The sequence below is a fragment of the Ambystoma mexicanum genome, chromosome 4p (genome assembly GCF_040938575.1).
Source record: "Ambystoma mexicanum isolate Mex_15411 chromosome 4p, UKY_AmexF1_1, whole genome shotgun sequence".
Taxonomy (NCBI): Eukaryota; Metazoa; Chordata; class Amphibia; order Caudata; family Ambystomatidae; genus Ambystoma; species Ambystoma mexicanum.
This window is the reverse complement of record NC_090927.1, coordinates 690,346,384-690,372,761: the sequence shown is the minus strand read 5'-3', so window position 1 is coordinate 690,372,761 and position 26,378 is coordinate 690,346,384. Positions and strand designations below refer to the sequence as shown.

Below are 26,378 nucleotides of genomic sequence, written 5' to 3'. Positions count from 1 at the left end.
AAGGAGATGCTCCTATGGAAATGCATCTCAGCAGTGTGAACATTAATAAAGGGTGACTCTTAAGTACGGCAAGGGTCATGGAAAAGTACTAAATGTGTTGAAAACGTGGGTCAAGTCAATCCATTCCTACCAGCAGCCATTTCACAGAGAGACAGGTCCCTATTTCAGTCATTCATGTCCATCTTCAGCCGAAGATGGCACATGGGCAGACTAGCATGACTGCCACATTGTAATGCAGTAGAATTGTTGGTGTGGTTGAATGTATGCAACTCCAACTTAGCTTTTACCAGTCAGTGCGACAGACAGTCTTTTTTGGACCTTTTAATTTGCGATCAGATGGGTCATCTACATACATCCCTATATCGAAAGGAGACAGATCGTAACACATTGTTGTAATCCACTAGTCAGCATCCCAAGTCTCTACGAGACAACTTACCGTACGGGCAGTTTCTGCACATCAGAAGCAACTGCACATTGGTGGGTGACTTTGAACACCATGCGTCTATCCTTAGCGCAAAACTATTGACACATTATTGACTCCTAAAATGAGGCAAAATGAATCTGACAACATTGTGTGTGGTACCACCTTTTCCAAACATTCTATATCTATCAAACAACTTATCCGCAACCACTGGAACCTTGTGGTAAGTACTGGTTGCACCGGAGGACCCCCTCTTTTTGCACTCAAGCGGGGTAAAAATATAATCTTATCCATTCTCGACTGCCTGCATCATCACTCAACTTAGTACAGAACAGTTTACAGGTTACTTGGTCCCATGAATGCACACCCGCCAATGGGACATTTCCCATGTGGCACTTGTTGCGTATGTCAATTTACGCAAAAAAACACTTTTTAGACATGGAACCTTTAGGTGGCAACTTTGGCAATTTACCAACTGACATTCCAATAACGTGATCTATGCTATTAAATATCCCTGCGACCTTTACATTGGCATGACCATTAGGAAGGTGGGCACCCAGATAAATCAAAACCGATTACGGATACGTAACAAAACGGGTACTGCTCAATTGGTGCAACATTATCTGACAGCTAACCATTCAGCTGATTATTTGAAATGGGTGGTGATAGACCAACTGAAGAACACTCAGGGTGATTTTTCTATATCCAACAGGTTATTCAAACTGGAACAACTTTGGATTCTCCGGACGCGCGCCCACCTTCACGGTCAAAATGATAACCTAAAGTGGTCCACATTAATCACATAGGTTTTGCCATCTCAGTGCCATGGCACCGGTGTGGCATCAGTGTTTCATTCCTTCGGGTTGTGTGTCTGCATGCCACAGTAGATCATGCACAGTTAAATATCAGCCACTTGGCTTGAAACCATTGCGCTCTTGGTTAGAGAGCTTCGGAAATTGGGGTTGCACTCATACCTCGATAATACACATATTATTGGTGGCAGTACTTAGGGCACAGTAATAGTGGTTCTTTAATGTGCCTGACAGGACAGTCTTGATTTGACCACCACAATGTGTTTGTGTTGCTACTTGAGCGAGGTGCGAACAACATCAAATGATACGGATGGCAGCATGCCTTTCAAGGCAACCTCCCAAGATGGTGCACGTGTACCGGACATTCTTTCGATACTCTGGCGTGGTCTGGTTGCGGATCCCCAGCTGTGTCTCAGTTTACTGATTGGTTGTTTGGTTGGTCTGATTCGCTGATACCTGTGCGGCCTTCTACAATTGAGTAATGCTGGCCGTCGCATCAAGTTTGCTCGTTTACAGTAACGTGCTAACTTTGACATCGGTATCATCCAGGGCAGAGGAAGCCTTGCTCTGATCTTGGCCTCCCATCTCCTCCAACAAACCACTCCAGGTCAACGTGGGGAATGTATTGTTCGGGTTTAGGCAAATCAGCCACTGCTTAAGTGCATACCCATCAGGCTTCCTTTTTCTTGGCAGGTTTGCCGGCGTTAACCAACAGAACGGTTGTTTGTTTGTCTCCCTGTGCCTAGGGTCACAACATGTTCGATTCTCTTGATGCGCATGGCTTCATATGCGACATTGAATAAGGTAAGGAAGTGAGTGTTTGTTCATAGTATTTGACCATCAAATTCAGGTGGAGCTTGTGATGCCAGGAGTTCTGTTTGCTTTACCACCAAATGATTAGATTCACCTTTCACTGTAACGTTAAAATGAAATGTGTCCAATGAATAAATTGTGCAATGAAGAGACCACCGGGTCATCACTTTGAGACTCATGGGTGTGTTCTCTCTGTAGGCCATGAAATTGATGCGTGATTTGCACCCTATCGACTGTCACTCTATTGTCCTGATGGTGGCTGGTCCCAGTTTTCTTTGAGAGACCATCTACAACCAAAACTCGAGTCGACAGATCAAATTTCAAATATATTGGATCTATGATTTAGTGTCACAAAAAATGTTTGTGTCACCAGTAGGACCTGAACAATTCCTAAAATTGTCAATTGGTTCAGGCCACTGGAAGTAATTATTTGTACATTGTCTTTATATATACAGAACCAATTGATCTGAAACATTTTTGTGCAGTAAAATTGGCTATGTGTGCGGATGAATAGAAGTGTATGAAAGTTTTGTGTGAATGAAGGTGAGAGTGTTAGGGTATGCTTTTTTGATGGTACATATATATGTCCACATTGATAAAGTGTGTTGTTTTTTATGTTTATAGGTTGAATTCATAGCCAATACAAATTGATTACATTTGGATGAATTTGAGTTGCTTTTTCTATCAATACATTGGGCCTCATTATAAGTTTGCCGGTCCGGGAACTATGGTATCGGTAAACTTGCCAGTACTGTAGTTCCCGGACCGGCAAACTACGAGTTCTGCGGGCGGGTGTCGGACCTGGTGGGGGGAACGGCACCCGCTTGCAGAGTATGTCGGATGCACCGGCACCAGCGAAAGGGCAATTAACGAACCGGTAATGTGGGTGCCGGAAAAAATATGATACCGGCGGTAGCCGTGCCTGTGTGACAGGCACGGCTACCGCCGGTCTTGTAATGAGGCCCATTATTTTTTAAATTACCTTTAGGTGCGTTTAATTGCCTTATTTGGCACGTTTTTGTAGTCATTGGAATAGGTACTGGGGATGTTTCTTGTTGGCTTGGTTTGCATTGTAATGCAGGGCCTGAGTCAAGCCACAGAGACTGATAGGGGGAAGAAATAGAGCTAGGAGTCTGATCTGGAGTAGCAACACTGAACATGGAGCTTGCTCAGTACTGGCTCAATTTAGAGTAACTCTGCCATGCCCGACATGCATTGTTATCACACTCTCAGATGACAAAATCCCTTTACGAACCGAAAGGTTGTTCATTGGAGAGGTTGCTTATTGTTGAGGTTGTCTAGTCCCCGACTATTTGCACTGAGGAATTTACAGCTAAGGCGGAGAAAATGAGCAATGTCCCCAGTTGTCCTGAGCGGAGATGGAGAGCAATATCTTGGCAGCAAGCAGCAAAGGGACAACACGGGTTTCTTGCCAGACTATGCATATATGCAACCACAATTAGACCACGCCTATTGTCACTACAACTATATAGGCCCCACTAATGTATTTTATTGCCAGTGACGTTTGGGGCAAATGTACTCATTTTACAGAGTCTCTATTGACTACAACCAAGAGATACTCAAACCCTTTTCCCTTTTCCATTCGAACCATATGATTCAGCCGCTGAGCTAAATGCAGTTGGTAGGTTTCACTCTGGATCATGCAAGTTTGTTGAACGACATAACCAGTGTTGTTCTTCTCTCGTTCTGTGCCTGAGGCACTTGGGGAATATTCCTAAGCATGAGGAATGTGTATGTTGTTATATCCACTTAGTTCCTAAAAGTTCATCATTCTAGAAGCCAGGATTTATTCTGTCTATTTAACTGCAAGACACTCTGATCCTGATCACGACTTGGCCGGTATCACGGCTGGGATACCGCCCAACTTTATTAGCATTTGCACCCACTCATCCTGCGATTGGGCGCTAACTGTAAATCCCAATTGGGTCTGTGGACCCAATGGGGAATTTTTTGCGTAATTACTGTGTGGTTATACTGCTGGCGGTAATTGCACCAAAAAATGTGCATTTTCTCGGCGTGTAAACACACCAGACTCGTGATAGGGCCAGTCCTTAAATGCGGCAGTAACACAGTTCCTGCCACATTTAAGGCCTAACGCTCAACTTATGTTCAGGCCTTCTGTATGCAAATGCTGTGACCAGTATTCATGGTTAGTGGTCATTTATTTATTTACTTTGATATGTGAAAAATTCCAAGCTACCAAGTGGTAGTCTCAGACTGCTAAGTGGAAGGAGGGTACAGACAGAGACAGAGAGACAGAGAGAGAGAGAGAGAAAGAGAGAGAGAGAGAGAGAGAGAGAGAGAGCGAGATGTCTGCACAGTGTTGTATTCTGGAAATGATCACTGCTTGAACCAGGGTCTTTTGATGCCTCACATCTAGGAAGTAGCCCCATCTGAGTATACTGTATAAGTGAAAGTGGGCAATCTAAGCTACAGCATCCACCTAGGGAGGAAAGGACAATTTAGTATTCATCAGTACCCCTACATTTCTAACTACCTCGACTGGGGTAGGGGAAGTGCCTACACTAGCGGGCTGAATAAATTACAACGGGTCCTCCCGCTGGTCACCTACTAACAGGATTTCTGTTTTCCCCCCAATAAGCCTAAGAAAATGATCCTGCATCCATTTCTGTATCGCCCCAATCACTCAATTCTTTAATAAAGAGTGGGACGGCTACTAGCTGTACTTCAACATTTTATGTTTTTCTTATATATACATATAAATACTCTATACACATGTGGCACTTATATGTTCAAGTTGTGAACTTCACAGGTTACATCTTCCTTTTCTATCAAGAGTTAATACATTCATTCTGATAACTTATCATACTATGTTTTATTATTATTTGTCTTCTAGATACAATTTAGATATAACTAAAAATGACATTACAATATCTATCCAAGTACAATACAATAGTAACAACTATTTCCTTATTTGCTATAAAATACCCTAAACCTGTACATGACTAAGATTCTTATAACATGGTCATTTGGGCAATTCTTTAAAATCGTGGGAGCCTCTATACTGAGAAGAAACACGCTTCAACTAACCATTTAATTTGTAAAACTTGGACTGAGTGGAAGAAACTCCATAGAACAGGTTCTTTGAACAATGTTCGTCCTCAGTAGAAAGGCTCCCACACTAATTTGTACAACTTGGAGTTTCACCCTAAGTTACCTAGAGTGATCCAGATGTGGACCCTTTGCTCACTGTGCCTTAGAGAGGCTCAGCTTCACCTCACTGAGGAGGGTGAACAAGGCCAAAACACCTGTCTGGGGTTGCAAATGGTACTCTTGTTCAGAGGAGAATTGCCTAGAATTTCGTTTGCGGACTGCGCTTCTGGCTGGGACCAGACTGATGGATATTTCTCCTCTTTGAAGGGTGCAGTGAGCTAAAACGTGGTTGTAGACCCCCTTGAGTGGAAGAAATTCCATAGAATAAGTTATTTGATTGAACTTTGTGCAATTTCTACTCTATGAATATTAACAACGTTGAAGCATCATTTGATATTAGCTATATTACAAATTGATGTTAATCTCGTGATGATAAAGGGGCTACTAGTGACTATTCCTGACTTTTTCTTAACTTCTTAATAGTATGAGTCCAGCACAAATCAGGGTCTGAAACGGAAAGGGACATTGACCATTTTATTGACATCCAGCTTTCTCTTTGTCTATTCATTTCTTTCCTTACACAAATATTATAGTATTACCTTCCACTTCAATCTCTTCTGTATTCCTCTTTTCTGGGGGCTACTCATGGGATTTATCCTTTCTATTTACTTGGTTAACTTCATCTAATAAATATGAAATTCAATCTATGATCTTTTTTTATATATTAAAGTCTACATAACGTGTGTTTGTGTTATCCCCATGGTATTTACACCCTTAACTCATGTAATGAGCTCTAGAGTCCCACTCTGCGTTCATTGTGGTAGCATAGAGTTTTAAGAAAACTGATGTTTTGCTGCATTTTCCTTATTCGGAGATGCTAATGGGTTCTAGCATTATGTCACTTCCTGCATTTAGAGTAGTGTCACTTCCGATTAGGGTCAGACTATGAACTGCTTAAGGAATGTAGTTTCTACTATCATTAGGTATCGGCATATAAAGATATGTATCTCACAAGTTGAAGTTATATATATATTTTCTCATAAAAGCCCTCTTCCTGCGTTCTCCTTGTTTGGAAATGCTGCGGTGTCACTTCCTGTTAAAATAGAACTACAAACTACATGGGAAATGTAGTTACTATTTTTGTTGAATCCCGGCACTGAATACCTGTCTCTCACGTTTTATATCCACTCAAAAAAATGTGCTACTTTTGCTATTTCACACAGGATGTTACTGTTTATACCCTAGTAACAACAATTGGATCAGGAATTACTGAATAGAATATAATAAGGAAGAACAATTAGATGGGTCATTATGTATCATTATCTTACTTCCTTTTCTGTATCAACTTCTATTGGCTCTGCCATCATACATACTAAATGTCTATTGCAGATTATACAATCACTAGAACTAACCACCATTAGGTGTAGGTATATATAACTTGTTGGAATTCTTCCTTTACAATAGCAGCTTTAGTAATAAAAGTCCTTACCTTTACCGAAATAGACCCCTCTAAGTTGGTACCATGGTTATCCTGGTACCATAGGTATCCCTGAGTGGGGTTTCATTCTTCTTCTAAGGGTTTTCCATTCTATTTTCTCATTAAGTCCTTCCTTGACACTATGGAAATGAGAATAATTTTGTGTTCATATAATGTCAGTAAATCTCTGCTCTGCAGTAAATCTAGTCGCTGTATCCATTGGAGTGTTATCCATTTGAATTCTTGTGGCTTGTGTTTCTTTTCGATAAAATGTTTAGCCATAGGGGCCTCTAATAGTTTCTGATGCAGCTTTTATGTCCAATTATCCTGCTCTTAAATACTGTTCCTGCTTTCCCTATGTCCTATGTATTTTCAAGGCATACAATCACAAAAATTACCATTTTAGAATTACAGTTTGTCAGCTTCATTAATTTGCATTGTCTCTGCAGATATTTCCGATGCGGCCTCCATATCAGGATGTGCATATAAGCATCCTGAAGGTCTGCTACACTGAGCCAGTCGCCCTTCTGAAGAGAGGACTTCATTTGGCAAGGCGTGATCATCTTGAATTTCTCTTGGGGAAGAGAAAGATTGAACTGAGAAAGATCGAGGATAGTGCGCAGGCCAGCCTGGTGGGGTTTGGGCACTGTGAACAGACGAGAGTAGAAGTCCTTCCCTTTGTCCCCAAGGGGAACAGGTTCCACCGCTCTGAAGTCTAGAAGTTTCTGTACCTCAGCTCTGAGGGGGGGGCGTCCCGATCTATTGGAAGGGAGGATTGAAGGGTGGAGTAGGGGGGAGGGGCAAGCGAAAGCCCGCCCAAGCGATGAACAAAACTCACCGATCTTCGGTGATGGTCTGCCATGCCTCCAGATGAGACGAGATTCGTCCTCCCACCAGAGTCTCGTGCGACCGAAAAAATATATAATTTTGGTGATTTGCTGACAGGGAGACTACCTGTCCCTGGAGAAGAGGCTGATGGGCGAGAGAAAAACCAGCCACCCTGCCGTTGTTGCTTTCGGCGAGTCCCACCAACCGGAGCATCAGTTCAGTGTGCACGACGATCCTGAAACCCCCTGAACCCAAAGAAGGACCGAGTTTGGGACCCCGACCACTCTGTATAAGGGGCCTTAGCTGGAGCTTTCGCCAAGATGTTATGGGTACTCGCTTTGGTCTTTGTGAGCCCCTCGTCGGTAAAAGAATGAAACAATTCCTTGCCGTCAAAAGGAAGGTCCAGAACTTTGTCTTGCACTTCCTTTGAAAACTTCATTGCATGGAGCCACGCCTGGCAAGAGGTGTCAACCCCTACTATAAGGCCTCGAGCTGAGGTATCCACGTGGTGTGCCGCAGCTTCCAGTAGATCCTACGCCAGCACTCTGCCATCCAACAACCCGGCTTTAAAGTCCTCTAGCCTATCTGCAGGAATGCACTCCTGGAAATCGCCTAACTCTTTCCACAGCCTCTGATTGGCTGCTGTCACCAGGATGAGCCCGGTGTTTGCTTGACGAAGCTGGATTGGTGAATTGGAAAAAACCTTCTTGCCCAAGCAGTCCAAAAGTTTATGCTCCTTGGATAGGATTTAAGCCGCTGCCGTTAAAGATGCAGAGGCCGGCTTGGACTGCAGGGTGGCTGCAGCCACCACCATAGAGGATGGGAGCAGACAAGCCGATAAGGCTATCTCCTCAGAGGCGTGAAGCTTGTATCGAGCGTCAATTCTCTTGTTGATGTGAAACCCAGTATGGGGTTTATCCCAGACTTTGCGGGCCTCAGCCAAGACGTCCTTCTGGAGGAACAGGACGGTGCGCTCTTTAGGTGACAGAGTAAAGGCTCCTGAAAGCACCCCCTCCTGCGGAGTGGGGGCCTCAGGTACTGGAATGTGAAGGAGGGCCATCATATCCAGGACCCGGTCATGGAATGCTCTCACCGAGCGGGCTGCTCATCACTGTCCTGATCCGTCTGAGGCTCATTCAATTAGGCAGGAGCAGAAGACTGGTCTGGCACACATACTGTCTCAGTTTTTCAAGTGTTGTCCTGGTCCTCTGGTGTCTTCTCTATAGGAGACAATGGGGGTAGAGGAGGAAGAGACAAAGGAGGTCCAGAAGGAAGCAGTGGAGGGAGTGGCACCACCGGGACCTGCATCAGAACAGTTGGGGCCGAAGGCGTGACGGGAGGCTCAGAGTATACTTCCCTGAACAGAAGCTTGAAATATGCCTTCATAGGGTCAGAGGCCATGAGCACCTGAAACTTCCCAAAGAACTCATCCTCAGCTGAAGGCTTTGGTGTAGGTGAAGGGAGAGGCCGCTCTTGAGGTGCATGCCCCCATGAACGCAGGAAGAACAGTTGCCATGAAGGCCCACCACTGGCCAGGTCCAAGGTAAATAAGTGGAGCAGAAGCAGGAGGTAGCGAGACTGTATGCAGCAGCGGTGTCCGAGCACGCCAGTCAAATGACGGACGGAACGGATTTCTGTTGTCCACATGGCGTGGAAAAGGCTGCTCAGTCCCAAAAGGAATGCTCCCAGCACCAGACAGCGTGAACGTCGGTGTAAGAGAGTTATCCAAAATGGCCACCGTGGACCATGGAGGTTGGGCCACCATTTTGTCGACACATGTGGAGATGAGGCATTTGTCTCCTCAGGGGAGTCAGGGGACTTCAACAACACCTTAGCCTTGACACAAGGATCCTCGCCAGAGCTGGTTCTGGGTGGTCTCGCATGTTAACTGGCCATCTTAGAACCTGCCACAAACTTAGCTTCCCGCGGAGGAGCCTTGGCAGAGCTGGTAGTAGAGGAGTAATGGTCAGTGACTGCCCTCTTTGCCCCCTCGACCGAACCGGTACCACCACGACCCTGAGCGTGGGACGGTTGAGGAATATACCTCACCAACAAGACCTTCAAAGAGGGTCTCTCCGATCTGTCTCTGCTGACCTTAGCCTCAACAAGAGGAACCTCAGGGTTTAACCCGGTACGTAAAGCTCCCTCAAGAGGTGCCTCAAGCCGTGATTTGGTATGGAAAGCTCCAGAAACGGAGACCTCAGGGCATACCCTGGTGACAGTGTGGAAAGCTCCAGAAATGGAGACCTCAGGGCCAACCCTGGAATTCAGAGCCACAGACGAACTGGGCTTAACCTTAGCCCCCACATGTGTAACCTTGGAACGATGTCCGGTACTGGCAGGTCCGCTGCGGGAACACTAAGAGAACACTCCGGTATGCCTATTAGGCCCTTGGGGCACCTCAGGGGAACCCCTGGTGACAGAGCTGGTGACAGAGCTACACAAGCTCCCCCCGGACCTGGAAGACCCCGGAAACGAGTCCCCTGGCTGGGACACCCTAAAAAGTAAATAACTTACCAGACGTTTCTTCTTTTGGTCGATGACAATCTGGAAATGAGGTGGAGGAACACGCTGAAACACCTCCTCCCACTAAAGACGACGCTGGAATGCCCGGACGGAGAGGGAGTTGCAGTTGAAGCACGAACCCCAACGATGTTCCGGGCCTAAGCACTCCAAGCAAAGAGAGTGGGGATCCGCCCTAGCGAAGCGACATTCGCATGAAGGACAGGACACGAATCCCAGACGCTCCGGCATATACGAAGGTCTAGATGACCAAGGAACCGGAGCAGGAAGAAAGGACAAAAGGAACAGAAACAATATTCCCAATGATTCTAGTGCGTCCAGCCTCGACCGTGCAGAGAAAAGGACTCAAGGGCGATGCATGTGGCGGATCTCAGGAGGGTGGGGTCATGGCCACGTGTGGTACCCCGCATAAACATAGAAAAAGGACAAACATTTTTGAATTTTGATGCTTTTTAAGAAAAGTGTTCCATTCCCGTCCCGAAGGACGGAAGGAATGTCCCCACAAGTATTGAGGAAAGGGGACGGGACGTAGGAGTATTGCCCATCCGTTGTCCTCATCTCTTGCTGTGATGTCTATGAGGTCACTTAGACAGGAATCCAATATCATATCCGATTCATCCTTCCTCCGATTATTTTCAGTTTCCTGCCTCTGGTCCTGTCTAGCAGTTTCAAGGACGGCTTTTGGGTCCGCCATAGGCTCTCTTCTATGGCGTTTAGTTGCTGGGCGGACGAAGCAGGCTGGGGATCGAGGTTGTCTCAAGAACATGCTCGACCCATTAGATTTCCTTTTTGGCCCCATCTTCATGTTTTTTGTTTTCTTTTCAGTTGTCCCCTGATGAGCAAGTATCTTATTGTTGATAATCACTGCCTTGGGAACCTGTGACTTTTCAAAGACAGAGAATATGTTGCTGGCACCCAGTGCTGTAATATCTACAACCTCATCCATTTCCACTGGTTTGTTGAGCGGAGCTCTGCCCATCCTTGTAGCGACCAGTGATGGTTGCACCCCCCTTCTCCAGATCTTTGTTCTAAAGACCCAGCCACAGCTCCTTCCCCGAGATTTCCATTATTGGGTCTATCTAAGCGATTTGTGTTAACGTTATTAGAGGATACTTGCAGCGCCCTTGCTTCCTGTGATCTTAAGGGGAGGGCTGGGGTTGCAGTCCTATCAGCACCCCATGTTTGCTGAGATTTGAATTGGGCATGCATCCATTTGTGGCCTGATCTTTCAATTAGTTGTTTAAGGCTTCATACAGCTTTGTAAAAGGGGCTATCAAGATAGCCAACAATGCCATGAGTGTGTTTTGTATTTGAGCCATCGTCTCCCTCACAATTCTTCCTTCTACAGGGCTGTTCTCCAAACCAATTTGCATGTCCCTTCTGAGGTCTCTTCTAGGGATTGAATATTGTGCACTCTCCGATGAGCCGGAGTCCATTTCAGACAAAGATGGGGACCTCTGCCTACGAGCATTCTGCAAGTGCCACCTTACCGGGTTCTTAGTTTCTTGGGTTTCGTCGATTCCTTGATTTAAAGCGGAGTTCCTTGTGCTTGACCCAGCATTTCTGCTCAATTCTTGTGAGAGTTCTTCCTGGTCTGATACAGATTTCCATTTCATATCTTTGTCACCTTTGTCACAACACAGGCTGTTAAACAGCCCTCTCAGCTCTTCCAAGGAAGTCTTAGCAGTCGGTAGGCTCCATCGCCTTTGGGCTGAAGATTTAGTTGTTAGGGCCCAGATGTGTTTTGATAGCTGGGCCACCAAGATGGAATTCTTCAATTCTATCTCTTTCGTACTCTCTTTGCCCTCCACCACATATTCTGGGTCTTGATATTCCTCATGGGGGGTTGGGGGGATGAGGCTCCCTCCTCCCTATAAACAGGCTGATTTGGTTGATGGTAGTCTACCTGGTCAAGGGTTTCCAACCTAGGCTCCTTGCGGATCATCTCCGACCCCGCCCCCCTGTTTCTTAATGGCCTGCATGAATATCCTGTCCACCCATGGGGAATGTGAGAAACCTGAGGGTGTCTCCTGAACTAGACCCTGGGGATCTGTCATCCAGGTGGCCAGGACACAGCCATTGCTATTGAAACCAGTTCCTGGCCGTGGACGATTGAGGGAGGATCACCTGGATAGGAGGGGTCCTCAGAGAGTGGAACAGGAACACCTACGGGTGAGATGCAGTATTCCCCTTCTGTTAACCCCTGTTTCCCATCTTATTACATAGGGCACTCAAACACTCTGCCCCCCAGCCGTTTCCGACATGAACACTTTCGCACAACACAAAAGACAACAGACTAACACCAGAGACGTTTACCTGACATGTCCCAATGCAAGGGTCAGGCAAAGTCAAGCAATTGACTGGAATCACACACACCTGATGGCCCTTTCCCTTTCACAAAGGGACAAAAGGTGGAGCACAAGAGCACAGGACAAGCAAGGCAAACTGCACAACATGAGAGCTAACTCAGCACAGCAGTTCAAGAAGAGGTGAAATATGACCCAAACCGAGAGGGTGACAAGAAGAGAAGCAACCTTGCCCTTTACGATCAAGGCCCGTGAAACCTCCGCAGATGGAAACATAAGACCGCAAACAGAAGCCACCGTGTGTTGCAGAAGGTATCAGCAAAAGGGTAAAAGAACTGTACCAGGAAGAAACCACCAGACAACTCAGTGACACATGGTTCTACAAAAAACTGGACAATAACACCACAGCACGGCTAGCAGAAGAAATCAAAAGCCTTATGCTGTATGCAAATACTCAAGGATGGATCGATGAAGATGAGAAAGCATTCCTCTCAAAAGAACACCCCGTCACACTGGCTTTCTACTGCATCCCAAAAATACATAAAAACACCACAAAACCACCAGGGAGACCCATAGTTTCAGCAATAGGGTCAATTTTGGACCCTCTGTCCATTTATACGGACATATTCCTCAGACCAAGTGTCAGAAAAATGAGATCTTTCATACAAGATACTACAGCCATGATTCACCATCTGAGCAACATCCCGACTTCACCACAAGATATACTGGTACGTTTGATGTAGAAGCTTTATATACTAGCATACCACAAACGGAATGTATCAATGTCCTCAAAGAATATCTAGACAAACGTACAGATGTATCGACACCCACCTCATTCATCCAAGAATGTATACGCCGTGCCCTCACAGAAAACTTTTTCTTACATCAAGGACAGTATTACCAACAGATCAGAGGCACAAGTATGGGATCCACCTTTGCACCAGATATTGCAAATCTTTACATGGACAACTTAGAGAATGTATTCATATACAATGACAACAACCAATACAACAACAAACTAGTTGGATGGGTAAGGTACATAGACGATATCTTCACCATTTGGAAAGGCAGTATCTTGGAATTACAAGAGTTTCACACATGGCTGAACAATGTAGACCCCTGCATCAAGTTTACAATGCATTATGACACCGACCACCTGGCATTCCTAGACTTGAACATCATGAGAGCAAAGGACGGAACGATCACAACAACACTGTAGCGTAAACCTGCAGACAAGAATACATTACTCAATTTTGAAAGCTACCATTCACAAGCCCTCAAAGAAAATCCCCCGTTTGGACAGTTCCTGAGGATAAGGAGGAACTGTTCCTCACTCCCTGAGTATGACCTTCATGGAAAAGATCTAGAAAACCGCTTAAAAAAAAAGGGGATACCCAGCGGCCATCATCAGGAAAGCACGAAAAACAGAAACAGGACAGATTGCCTGACTAAACAGATAAGAACAGAACACAAGGACAAGATGAGATGTGTAACTGCCTTCTCACCAGTGAGTAATGCACTAAGAAAGACTATCCTCACCAATTGGCATCTGCTACAAACTGACACTTTTACACCCATAACGCCACGTTTTGCCTTCAAAAGAAGTAAAAACATCAAAGTCCACTTGGTCCACACGTACCCCATGGAAAAATCCATACCCAGAGCCCAAACTACTCTCTGGCACCTTCCGCCCGTAGTTGGGCACTCTCGCTGCGGTAAATGCCCTGCATGCCACCTCACAAAAGACCAGAAAGAGATATCCCTCAATGGCACCATATGGAAGCACAAAACTTTCTCCAATTGCCTGACCAAATGGAGCGTATATTTAATCATATGCCCGTACAACCTATACTACATAGGTAAAAGTAAGCACGAAATACGACAAAGAATTTGTGAGCACAGGTCCTGCCTGAAAAACAAAATAGAAGACAAACCTATGGTGGCCCATTTTGTGAAACACCAACACAAACACACAGAGCTAAAATGGTGTGTAATCCAAACTACTGAGGCAAAAGCTAGAGGGGGTGACAGAGATTTAGAGCTAAGAAAACTCGAGCAGAAATGGATACACCGTCTAGACAAGGTGAAAAATGGTTTAAATGTGTCCATAGAGTGGAACCTCTTTTACTGAAAGACGTGTACACGAATTTGTGGTTTTGAATTTCTGTGAATTTCTGTAGAAATTTTGTTGTAATATTTGATGCTACCTCATGAGGTTCCCAGACACAGTTGTAAAATGCTGTACGGTCTAAGCGAAAAATATTAGACCTGCCTGGCATCACAGAATGATCAGAACTGTAATTATGATTGGTGCAGCATTTGCCTTGCATCTCTGTAGATATTCGAGAACATATTTGTAATAAATGTTTAAAATATGACAATACCATGCAGCACCAAGTGTTGAAGCCTGTGTATATTCATATGAAAAGTAACGCACAGAATAGTGTCCATTTCGCACACAGTGTAGATACAATATGCCATACATCTTGATAGCACCCTGAGTAGGCACGCATTCACAAACAGCGTAATAATCCAGCCCAATAGCTGGGCATTGAATAGATACACTACTCCGCCAGGGAGCAAGACAACACGCTAATCACCTGCGCATGCGCGTCTGATCCTCGGATGTGCATGTACGAGTGACGCGAACCTAAATAGCCTTTACGCATGTGCGTGACTACAGACACCGCCGACTTTTCCAGCGAGCTGTAGCCACGGAACGCGCAGGTAAGGAAATAATGCTTTTGTGAAGTAGTTCACCACCTGCACTTAATATGAGCTAGTCACAGCCATAGGGAGCACTTGCCCCAGCCTCACACAGGCCCACCATGGTGAGCAAAAAACTGAGGGATTTACCCTTCACCCCTGGTGTTACGCACTCGTATTAAGCACCGAGCACAAGCATGCAACATTATCAAAAAACAGCATGCTTTTTTCACTAGTCACCATCACAGCCCCACAGGCTTTAGATGCATGTGACATAGAAGCGCCACCAGGCGCCTCTCTCACTGAATATTCAGTATTTTGTTTTACAGCCACTGAGCTGATTACTACATCCTAGATAATCAGGATTCTACTAAACCTAGCGCACGGAAGGCACTCCAAGCAAAGAACCCTAACCAGATTCCGCGCTTACCTGTCACACAGAAAAGCCACGGCTCAGGTAGGATATCGTCCAGCACACTAAACACAGGACCTCTCCCCTGTGGAGACACACCCAGCCTCTGATTCTCATTTTTACTTGCCTTCAGATGCCCTAACACAGCGGTACATCAAGTGACAGTCTCAAGTCCACTAGATTCGTCCTGAAGACGGCACCAGTATCCCAACTAGCCACTGAGTGCCAGAAACACCATTTTTGTGTCGACTAGACAGATGTGAGGTCAACCGGACCACATTCTAAGTCACTGGGCCTCATTACACGGACGGCGGTGGACCAAGGTGCTACTAGCACCTTGGTCCATGCCGGTAAAATACCGGCACCGCCTTGGAAGAAAGGGGAATTACCGCCCTATTCCAAGGTTGGTGGGGCGGTAATTCCCTCTTCCCCCATTGCCCTTCCCCATTCCCATTTTTGCCCCATAGGGCATAATGGGAATGGGGAAGGTGCTAATTACGGCACCGCAAATTGCGGTACCGTAATTAGCTCCCTGGTCCCTTTGCGGGTTGGTTTTTAACGCCTGCAAAAAGCCGGTGTTAAAGTCTCCAACCCGCAAAGGGACCTCGTAGTAAGGCGGTAAGGGTTAACGGTCACCGGTACCATTAACGGTGACCGTTAACCCTTACCGCCGTCCGTGTAATGAGGCCCACTATCTTTACTAACCCTCACCAGAAATCAGTGATTGTAAAGAATCAATGTATGTGGTTAATTAATATGCCTTAAACACTAAACAACCCCGGTCATCACGGGCAAGCAAAACGTTTTGGTTGTTTTTCTCTTCTTTGTTAATAGCTATGTTATGCTATTTTTAAACCACGTAAATAAAAAAAGTGTAATTGTATTTCAAAAACAATGGGTGTTTCTCGTATATACAGACAACTTGCAGTGATCTGTAAAAAGTGTGCTGGGTCCACAACCAGGCCAGTGTTAGGCAGGTGGGGAAGCCTAAGTTCCTTTTTTTCCTCAATTTGTCATAACCCCTCTTGACTCAGGCCCCCCTTATCAAAAGAGGGATACACTACCCCCCGATATCATAAGCAGGTATCAGCAGTACACAAGACCCTCCTCCGCTGTAGCTGTGGAGAGACGCTTGTCTCAGTGGTACCAACCTTGTCTCCAAAAAGAAGGAAAGCCAAGTGGTTCATCACAGCCGGTGAGTCGAAGGGGGAATCGATAAGAAACTGAACTGTGTTGAACAAAGAGTAGCAAACGGCTGATTTGAACTGTGAAAGAACTAATGATAAAAAGGGGGAAAACTATCAACAGAAGAGTCCGGCACCACATGGGTGCTCAAGTAGGAAACTTTGGGTGATTACACGATCGTAGGGACTACCGTAACCAGAAGGCCTCAGGAAAAGGTGAAAGGGGGTCAAAGTGGTCATATGGGGGTCTTGTAAAATCCTCCATACAGTTGAAAGTCTTTGACTGACAGATGATTGTGAAGTCCCATGAACATTGCATTGTAAAGGTTGGCAAGAGTGAACCCGGTGGAGGGATGCTAACAAGAAAGGACCAAGTCTGAAGTCCCATGAACAGTGTGTTGACAGGAGTGAACCCGGCGAAGGGATGTCCAAAGTGAATTGTTTGAAAAGACATTAAGATTTGTGAGTGCAAGAAGGATTGAGAAAGACATGGGAAGTGGATTGCTCCCCTTGACACTCGGGTCCCAGCCTGGCAGAGGGAGATCCCGAAAGAAAAACCTGAGCCTGATCGAGGGAGGCCAGAAAGAACAGGCGAAGTGGTTTGTCCCCCTTGGCACACATCAGACGGAAGAGTGATGAAAAGAAAGCCAGAGTGAACCTGACGGGAGAGAAACTGGAATTCGAGAGGGGTCTGCGCACGGAAGGGGGAGACCCAAGGGTGAAGAATCGTCACTCCAAGTGCAATCCGAAAGGAATTTTTGTTTAATTTTTGAATTATCAGATCCTCGGAAGCCGGAGAGACAACCTCTGAAGATCCTGACATTGATAAGAACTTTTCGAGAGATCTATGCCCAGAAGACGGGAATCCAGAGGTGAAAGACATCACCCGATGTATCTATGAAAAGGACTTTTTGTTTGTTTGTTTTGTTGAATACATCAGGCTCTCGAAGGCAAGAGACTTTTATTGAAAAGAGACTTAACCATCGAAGAACCTGATAGTTGGAACGGAACTGTCGGCTCGTGCTGGGAATGCTTGAGTGTGTGCTGTGCTCATGAGATCAACCTTGTCCCGTGCTCGAAAAGTGGGGAAGGAAGACTCCTGGCAATCACATCCTGACTTTTTATTTGTGAAAACGTCTTTCTTGATTGAAAACCCTATCCCACACTCTTTCTGTAATTAGTTGTAAGGATTTGGCAATATTTTTTTTAGTATAGGCCTTTTTTACTTTGAGAAGATGCCACAAGGACTGCCTTATTTTTCATTTGATGGTCGAAGCTGGCTCCCATCTTAGATTTAGGTTTAGGTCAGGCTTTTTTTTGCACCCTGCACTTACAGTTTAATAAACACCCTTGAACTGTGATCACTTGTGTCTGTCTTTACTGTTGCCACCATGAATTCCTTACAGGTAATTAGAGCTCCTTTCAGATCAAGGAGGGAGTTTCATTTTTCATTGCTGCCCTCATAGGGTTTAACAGCTAGATACATGTTGAATTAGACATCGGCTCTAACATAAAAGCTGTTTGCGGGCAGCCTTGTGCATTGCCTTGATGAACATCTCCCCCTTCTTTTGAATTCGTAACCTCTAAGCTTTAGGGTGGTACCACCTCAGTTGCTCCTCGCAAGTTCACAAATGGGATACTGTTCCCCAGAGGCAGGGGGGCTTGTGTTATTGTAAGCCTCCAGATTCATCCCTAGAATTTCGGATTTCCTCCCCACCGTATTTACACTTTTGAACTTCAAATTCTTACTGGCACTTCCAGGGGCTTTCAGCAGCCCCATCTGCTGACGCGTTCTTGTTCCAGCCAGTGGCATGATCCTTCACTCAGCACCGGGCCACCTCGGGAGCACCCATCCGTTCTTGGTGCCAAAAATTCCTCACTGGATGGTGGGGGGGAGTGAGATGATCTCTCCCACTCACCCGCACACCACACACAAAACACTCTATGCACTACATCGAGGCTCCGCCAAGCTGGGATGTTTTATAGCTCCACCTCTTCAGGTTACCAGTGACAACAGACTTCGGTTTGATACGAGAAACACAGCGTAATGCTGTAGCAGACAAAACACTCTGCGCACTCCGCTGAGGCTCTGCCAAGCCAGGATGTTTTATAGCTCTGCCTCTTCAGGTTACCAGTGACAACAGACTCCAGTCTTATACGAGAAACACAGCGTAATGCTGTAGCAGACAAAAACACTCTGTGCACTCAGCCGAGGCTCTGCCAAGCCGGGATGTTTTACAGCTCCACTTCTTCAGGTTACCAGTGACAACAGACTGCGGTCTGATACAAGGGACACAGCGTAATGCTGTAGCAGACAAAACACTCTGCGTTAATTTTAAGTTCTTTAAAATTAACTTACTAATAAGAAGCTTGAAGCCAAAGAGAAACTCTTGAGAGAAAAGACAAACAGCAGAAGGTAGATCTTCTCCTGACCTTTTTTGTTAGAATAGTTTGTAGGGTCAGTTAGGATTTGTTTTGGACAGGGAACCTCCTGGGCCAAAAAGGTATAGTCCCTGGAATATATCAGAAATGTATGGTTACAATTTATGTGTGAAGTCTGGAACTACTGCAACCCCTTTGACAGGCAAAGTGGAAGGCTGATGCTCTGTAACATTGGAAATCTATTGGGGGGAAATAGAAAAGGCGCGGGGGATGAAGGGAACTAGTGTGAGATGGCAAATGTATTGCCAAATGTCTCAGAGCACAACAAATAATAAAAATTGGGATCTTAAGTCAGGCACAAGGTTAAAGGAGATATCAAAGAGGTGAATGAATACAGTGGGAAAAGGAGTAAGAGAAAGAAATAGCGATGCATCCTTAAAGACAAAACATAGAATGCATAGCACAACACAAAAAGTTGTGATAAAAATGGAAAAGAAGAATATCCCTAATATTGAGCTTTAAATAGAAGTAACATTGGAAGATAGAAAGGTAAATAAAGGCAGCACAAGCATTTAATACAGAGAATAACAAACAAGAAAGGAATGAGACTAATTTTGGAAGTAATGAGCAAAATTGGTACCTTACAAGGATGCACCCAAGAATATCTTTAGTATGATCTGTGGATTGGCAGAAACAATGTTCTCTTTATATCTGCCGGCACTCACTCATTCAGATGCTAGCAATAAAGAGGTGAGGGAGAAGATATTTGAATAAATGAAAGGGGCAAGGAGCGTGATGCTCTCCTGTCAATCCAAAAAACATCAGCGTACCTCCAGAATTCAAGTAACTGCACCGTAGAGACAGGATTGTGCAGAAAGACTGACCATCCCCTTCTGACATCTGCTGCACTAACTAGGCATTGGAAATGGTCATATATTGCACATTGCTCCTAAAGGAACAGCCAGGAATATATTGCAGAAATGTCTTAATTTAAAATAGAGGGCATTGCATGTAGGATACGGAAGGTAGGCTAAGAAATCTACAGACAGGAATACTTGCCAAAGTCTTGAGCTAACGTTCATTTATTTTATACCGTCTACTTTTTTTTCCATCTTAGTTAATTTGCCCCTGGATGTAGCACTTAGGGGTAGCAGAGGGTTTGCACCACCTTGCTTGCAGATTAAGAACAATGCCCTAACAACATACATATAACATATATTGCCTCCCCTCCACCTGAAGGACCTAAGTAGCACCTACTTCATCCTGTAGCAACACATATAATCAACAGTATCCTTGATGAGAAAAGTGCCCATGGCCTTATCTTCAAAGAATATCAGTGTTTGTGGGGGGAGTGCAAATCCATCACAGATTTCTAGGAATTAGGAGATTTTAGAATAACCTAACAAACAAAACTTGAATAATATAGCGACGTTATCAGACTCACCTCATATGTTTTGACATATGTTACAAAACCGTAATAGGGTGAGCTGATTTCAACAGTAACAGTTACATCTCCGATCACAGGCTTTCCGTAGATGTATCTAGAAAAATACCAAAACAAAGCAAATATTAATTAACATTGTGCACTATTACATCACACACTTCTGAAAAGAAATTCAGAGAGCTGGTCATTCATCAATAGAGCAAGGCACATTTACTTACTGAGTTCAAGACTGAGCTTTGTCACAGGCCTTCTGTGCTTCATTACTGAGGTATGCCTGTGTGTCACCTATGCCGAAGTAACCTTTCGTTGGCCTCATGGGCATGGGCATGGCAGGGGAGGCCACATGAAAGCTCACTACAGACCCTCTTCCCAAGTGAGAGAGCTGAGAGCTTCCTCTAGCCGGACTCACAATCTTCCCCAAGGCACACCGACACCAGGCTTGGTGCCAAAGATCGCCACCCTCCCATGCTGCTGCAGACTTTCTGAGGTGCTCAGACTTCTGAGGTCCACAAGTCTCCTGCGGTCCACGCTTTCCATGGGACCAGCACGTTCCTCGTGGATCACAAACCAGGTAGCCCCTGACCCCCTGAAAATGTCATCAAAAACTACAAACTCGGACAATATGCAGCCCACATGCCAGAGAATCCAGGATGCTGTTTCCCCCTCATATAGCCCTCAGCCCTGACACCATAGGCAGGATAACGTCCAAGATGGCCTCCAGGCCTCATGTCATACAGCCCACATGACCCAGGTCACATTGCCGAAACAGATTTAGCTCAGCCCTGACTCACCCTGATGCAATCCCTCACTCAGAGTCCCATTCAGCGTTAGGGGAGACAGCGCTATATAAATCAGGAAACTCAGTCTAACTGTGTAGTGGGTGATTATCAGAGGTATGAATTCCCAGAGCTGTTAGATGACCCCAGAAAGTACAAAGTACAAATAAATGGCTTTATCATGTTCTGGGGCTCATTAGCTTGCAGCAGCCCCATTGAATGTGATAAGGGAGGAAGAGGGGTTCAACACAATTGCCACACCAGTGATTTCAGAAGCTCACTTGCAAAATCTGAATGACTGGGAAAAGATCCAATTACAGGTGCTGTATGTGTCCTGTTGAGATGTGGCACACCAATGCCTTTGTGGTATGCGGATAGGGATATGGTCAAAGTACTGGTGTAAATGTCCCCCTCATCAACCTTCATGCTCCTCATTTCATTATCTAAAGTATTTGTTTTAGCTCTGTAGGTGATACAAACAAGCAACGCTGTATGGTAAAAAACTAGCAAGCTTTAGCAACGCAAACAGTTTTTTGCTTTCGTATAGGCATGAGATAGGCATTTGCCAGGCCCTGCCATGATGATGTCACCTGGCCATAGGTTAGTAACAGCTGGAAATGGTGATAGTACATAGGGTATATGATGTTAGTGCCTGGCAAATGCCTATCTAACACCTACAGACAATCCAAAACTGTTGGCTTTTTCAGTACTTGTTTTAACAGGACTTCAGTGCAAGGACATGCATACTGCTTATAAATCAAGTGGCTAAAGGCACACTTGGTTAAGACATTTGTATTACACCAGTACCACATTTACAACCGCATTTAAGCTATTACTTCTCAGAAGACTGATTTGAAATAACACTGGCATGTACTTACAGGCAATGGGCCTCATTCCGAGGTTGGTGCTAGTCATGGTGCTGTTAGCGCCATGACTAGCACCATTCCCGGTACCGTGTCCGCCGTGGTTCAATGGGGACTTACCAGTCTAGTCCGACCTTTGCGGGACCGGCAAATCGCCATTGAAAATACCATTCCCCATTCCCATTTGAGCCCCCATAGGGCTCAATGGGAATGGGGAGGGTGCTAATAACGGTACCGTAAATTACGGTACCGTTATTAGCTCTAAAGTCCCATTGCGGGCCCTGTCCTTAACGCATGCTAAAACCAGGCGTTAAGCAAGGACCCCAAAGGGACCTCGCAATAGGGCGCAAAGGGATTACCGGCACCGGTGTCCTTACCGGTGCCCGGTATCCCTTTGCGCCCAGCTTGTAATGAGTCCCAATGTGTTTTAGGTGGGGAGGATCTGGTAGTGAGTGGGAATCAACATAGGGATTCGCATGGCCATCGGCAGTGAGTGGGTGGATAAAATCCCCAAAACTTCCACAAGCGGTGCATCCCTACTCATATTGCATTTCCTTCTAAGCTATATGTCAAAGCAATAGTTTGCTTTATCACCTTCGAATGACCCAAAAAAGTAATTGACTGGTTTGTTTAGTCAATAAGGGGGTTGGTTAAAGAGAGTAGGCTCATATGTCGTAGCTAAACAGGAAGTGCATGGGAAGGGACAGGCAGATGTAATTGTGGCAATTGTTAGGACCAGCGCCAGCTCTTGGTCCATTAGGCATAAATGGAGACGCAGACATCCTCGCAGTATTTTAGGTAATCCAAGATGGCCACAGCTTGGGTCTCTCACTAGACCTTCTGTCAGCGCTCTAGCGCTTTTCAAGATGGCGCTCGGAACTCATGTGACTCTCTCAAAGGATCTATTCATATGGAAGCGAAGCAGTAAACCCACTTCTTTGCTTCTTTCCTCTGAAGCCCCGACTCTGTTTCCTTCCTCTCGCTCCGTTCTGGCCTCTCCTGCCTCCTCCTCTCTTGCCGCTCGGCATTGTTTTTTCTTCAATGACCCCGGCTCTCTTAGCTCTCTCCTTGCTTCCTGGTTTGCGGTCTTGGGCTGCCTTTCTGCCTCCCTCCTGGATCTCCATTTATCTCCCGACTCCTGCATCTTTGGAAGGATTACCCCTTGTCGCTGCTGTCCTTCCTTTCAGGAAAATACATTGGGGCTTCCTGCTCGTTACCCCTTCTGCCAATCTAGGGCTGCTGATCATCCCAGGGGATTTCATTGGGGCGTCCTGCCCTTGTTCTATGTACCTTATTTTGAAGTTTATCACTAAGGAGCCACTTCTTCACTTGAACTCTGGGTTTTTCCCCTTCACAGGGTTTTTTCCCTTTTGGAGGCTTGGCCCTTTCAGCTCCCATTGTTGCTCTTGATACAGGAGGGCTCATTGAGAGCAGTGAGGGACAGTCCTGCCGCTGCAATCCGCCAAATCAAGGACTCCACTACATGGGGCATACAGGTCAGTTTTTCTATTACAATCTGCCAGCCTTGATAGCAAGTGACGCCTAACAACAAAAAAAAAGAAAAAGAATGGATCAAATGCAGCAAGTCCTAGCAACATTACAGGACCTCACTCAGGAAGTCCAACATCTCAAGAATGAGAACACCACTTTGAGGCAAATGGTTGCAGCCGCTCCTTCCAGAGCAGAAATTCCACCTCTACCTTCAATGGCAATAACATTTGACGGTAACCACAAGAGATTGGAGGAATTCTTGGAAGCCTGTATGGTGCAATTTAACTTGAAACCTGCCTTTTTCCCAACTGATCACTCGAAGGTTAGCTTTATGGTTTCAAACCTAACTGGAGGAGCCTTAGCTTGAGCTTCCCCCTTGATGGTGACCAATAATCAAAGCCTGGACTCATATATCCTGGACTCATATCCCGCCTTTGCCAACAGCATACAAGAACAGCTCTTAAACATACGACAAGGTTCTTGAGACGTCTTAACCTGCGTTACCAACTTTCAGCACTTAGCCGCAGAAACAGCGTAGCTGGATCACGCTCTAATTACCCTCTTTCGATGTGGTCATCCAAGATGGCCGCAGCATGGGTCTCTCAATAGACATTCCAAGATGGCACTCAGAACTCCTGTCACTCACTCACAGGATCTATTCATATGGAACCGAAGCAGTAAGCCCACTGCTTCGCTTCTTTCCCCTGAACCCCAGCGCTGTTTGTTTCCTTCGTCTTGCTCTGTTCTGGCCTCTACTGCCTCCTCCTCTCTTGCCGCTCCGCATTGTTTTTTCTTTATTGCCACCGGCTCTCTTAGCTCTCTACTTGCTTCCTGATTGTCTGTCTCAGGCTGCCTTTCTGCCTCCCTTCTGGATCTCCATTTCTTTCCCGAATCCTGCATCTTTGGAAGGATTTCCCCTTGTCGCTGCTCCACGGCTGTCAATCCTTTCAGGAAAATACATTGGGGCTTCCTGCTCGGTTCCCCCTTCTGCCGATGCACGGCTGCTTCCTACCCTTGTTCTACGTACCTCAATTTGAAGTTCATCACTGCGGAGCCACTTCTTCACTTGAACTCTGGGTTTTTCCCCTTCACAGGGTTTTTTCCCTTTTGGGGGCTTGGCTCTTACAGCTCCCATTGCCGCTCTTGATACAGCAGGGCTCTTTGAGAGCAGTGAGGGACAGTCCTGCCGCTGCAATCCGACAAATCAAGGACTCCACTACATGGGGCATACAGTTCCGTTTTTCTATTACAATCTGCCAGCCCTGATAGCAATGGACTTTGTTAGGTGGGCTGGGATGCATCACTCAATCATTTAATGTGCTACCTTTTTTGAATGGTATTAAATGCAAATAAAACAAAGTACACACAAATATGTCTTTGATTTATTGAGCTCCTCTGTTTTATATAAGTTGTTGATAGGTTACCTTCTTGGAGCAACTACAATTCACTGCTGTATTCATTATCAAGAGTTTGAAACTCTCTTAACAATATTATATTTCTGCATTTCATTTACGTGCAGATGTCTATTTCAATAAAAACGCTTTAACATAGGGAAAGGATCCCTGCTAATTTCCACACAGTCCACCCTTTTGGGAAATAAACATGGCCAAAAAAAGCTTGTCTTTTAATTAGAAATTGTTTGCAATAGTGTTGAAACCATCCCTTAAGGTTCCCCCACATATCAATAACTGCTAAACCTTTGGTGTCTTCTAGTTTTGGCGCTCTTTCCCGCCTATTTAAGCAGCCTTCCAGTCTCTTTTCTTTTGCAGATTGTGAGCTGGTGCAAGTGGATCTAGGACACACCACCTAAGCCCCACCCACCTGATTAGCTCTGACCTATCTGTTCCCTTCTTAACTGTTAGATCACAGGGCGTCTCTCCTGGGGGTGTCCAAGGCGAAGGGCAGATGAAGTAAAGGCCCACTCCTGTATGGTCCTGTTAGGGTCTGGAAACCCTGCCTGTCTTACACCAGGTATACATCACCATGTCTCCCTTCGCCGCAATCCATTCCCGTCCAATTCAGGGATCGCACAGATAAACGCTCAAAGCAGACCCGGACGCCTGGGGAACCTCATCAACGTCCCCTGTATAATTCTGTAATATGTGCCTACAATTCGCGTCTGCAGTTATGATGGTTAATGCCCACTCAGCGTTCACACTCACTGCCAAATTGTTGACCTCATAACCAACACCGATCTCAATGCCCTTTTCATGACTGAACCCTCCACAACTCTGATGTCCCCATACCTCACGGCTATAGAGAAACCTGGAGGTGGGGTGGCAGTCGTTCATAAAATGGACAGGCCCTGCACATTAATCCTGACCACGCTCACCACCGTATTTATAGGGCACCTCAAAGGAGTAGTAACTTTATCAATAATCTTTCCAATTTATCTCCTGGGAAACTGTTCCTTACGTTAATAACATTCTCCTTGGAGATGTCAATGCGCATGAGTCCCAACCAGCAAGACACCTGTGTCTCCCTGCTCACTGTGAGAACTCCATGAACCTTAAACAAATCGTGCTCCCCCCACTCATGTCAAAGGCCACACAATTGACCTAATCTTCTCTTTCTCCCTGCTCCTCTCATGCTTGAATCCCCACTCCATCGATTAGACCAACCAGGGCACAATCCCCCTTCTCCTATCACACACAAAGCTGCCCCACAAAGGTAGGCTAAAAACCCTGTGATTGAGCGCTGCTCCTTCAATAATTTCTTGCTAGACACACTGCAGGCAAGTTACATGACATGCCCCACTACAGGGAATGCTTCAGCCCCTCTGGATACATGGAACCCCTTTGCCAA

General features: G+C 45.6%; 1 protein-coding gene across 1 annotated transcript in view; it reads right to left on the bottom strand.

Moving 5' to 3' along the window:
• The window catches only part of LOC138453420 (CD109 antigen-like), a 1,060,964-nt gene that overhangs the window by 762,009 nt on the left and 272,577 nt on the right, over positions 1-26,378 (bottom strand). The window contains exon 8 of the mRNA XM_069606254.1: positions 20,444-20,540. Within this exon, the coding sequence (XP_069462355.1) occupies positions 20,444-20,540 (97 nt within the window). The remainder of the gene's footprint in view (positions 1-20,443; positions 20,541-26,378) is intronic.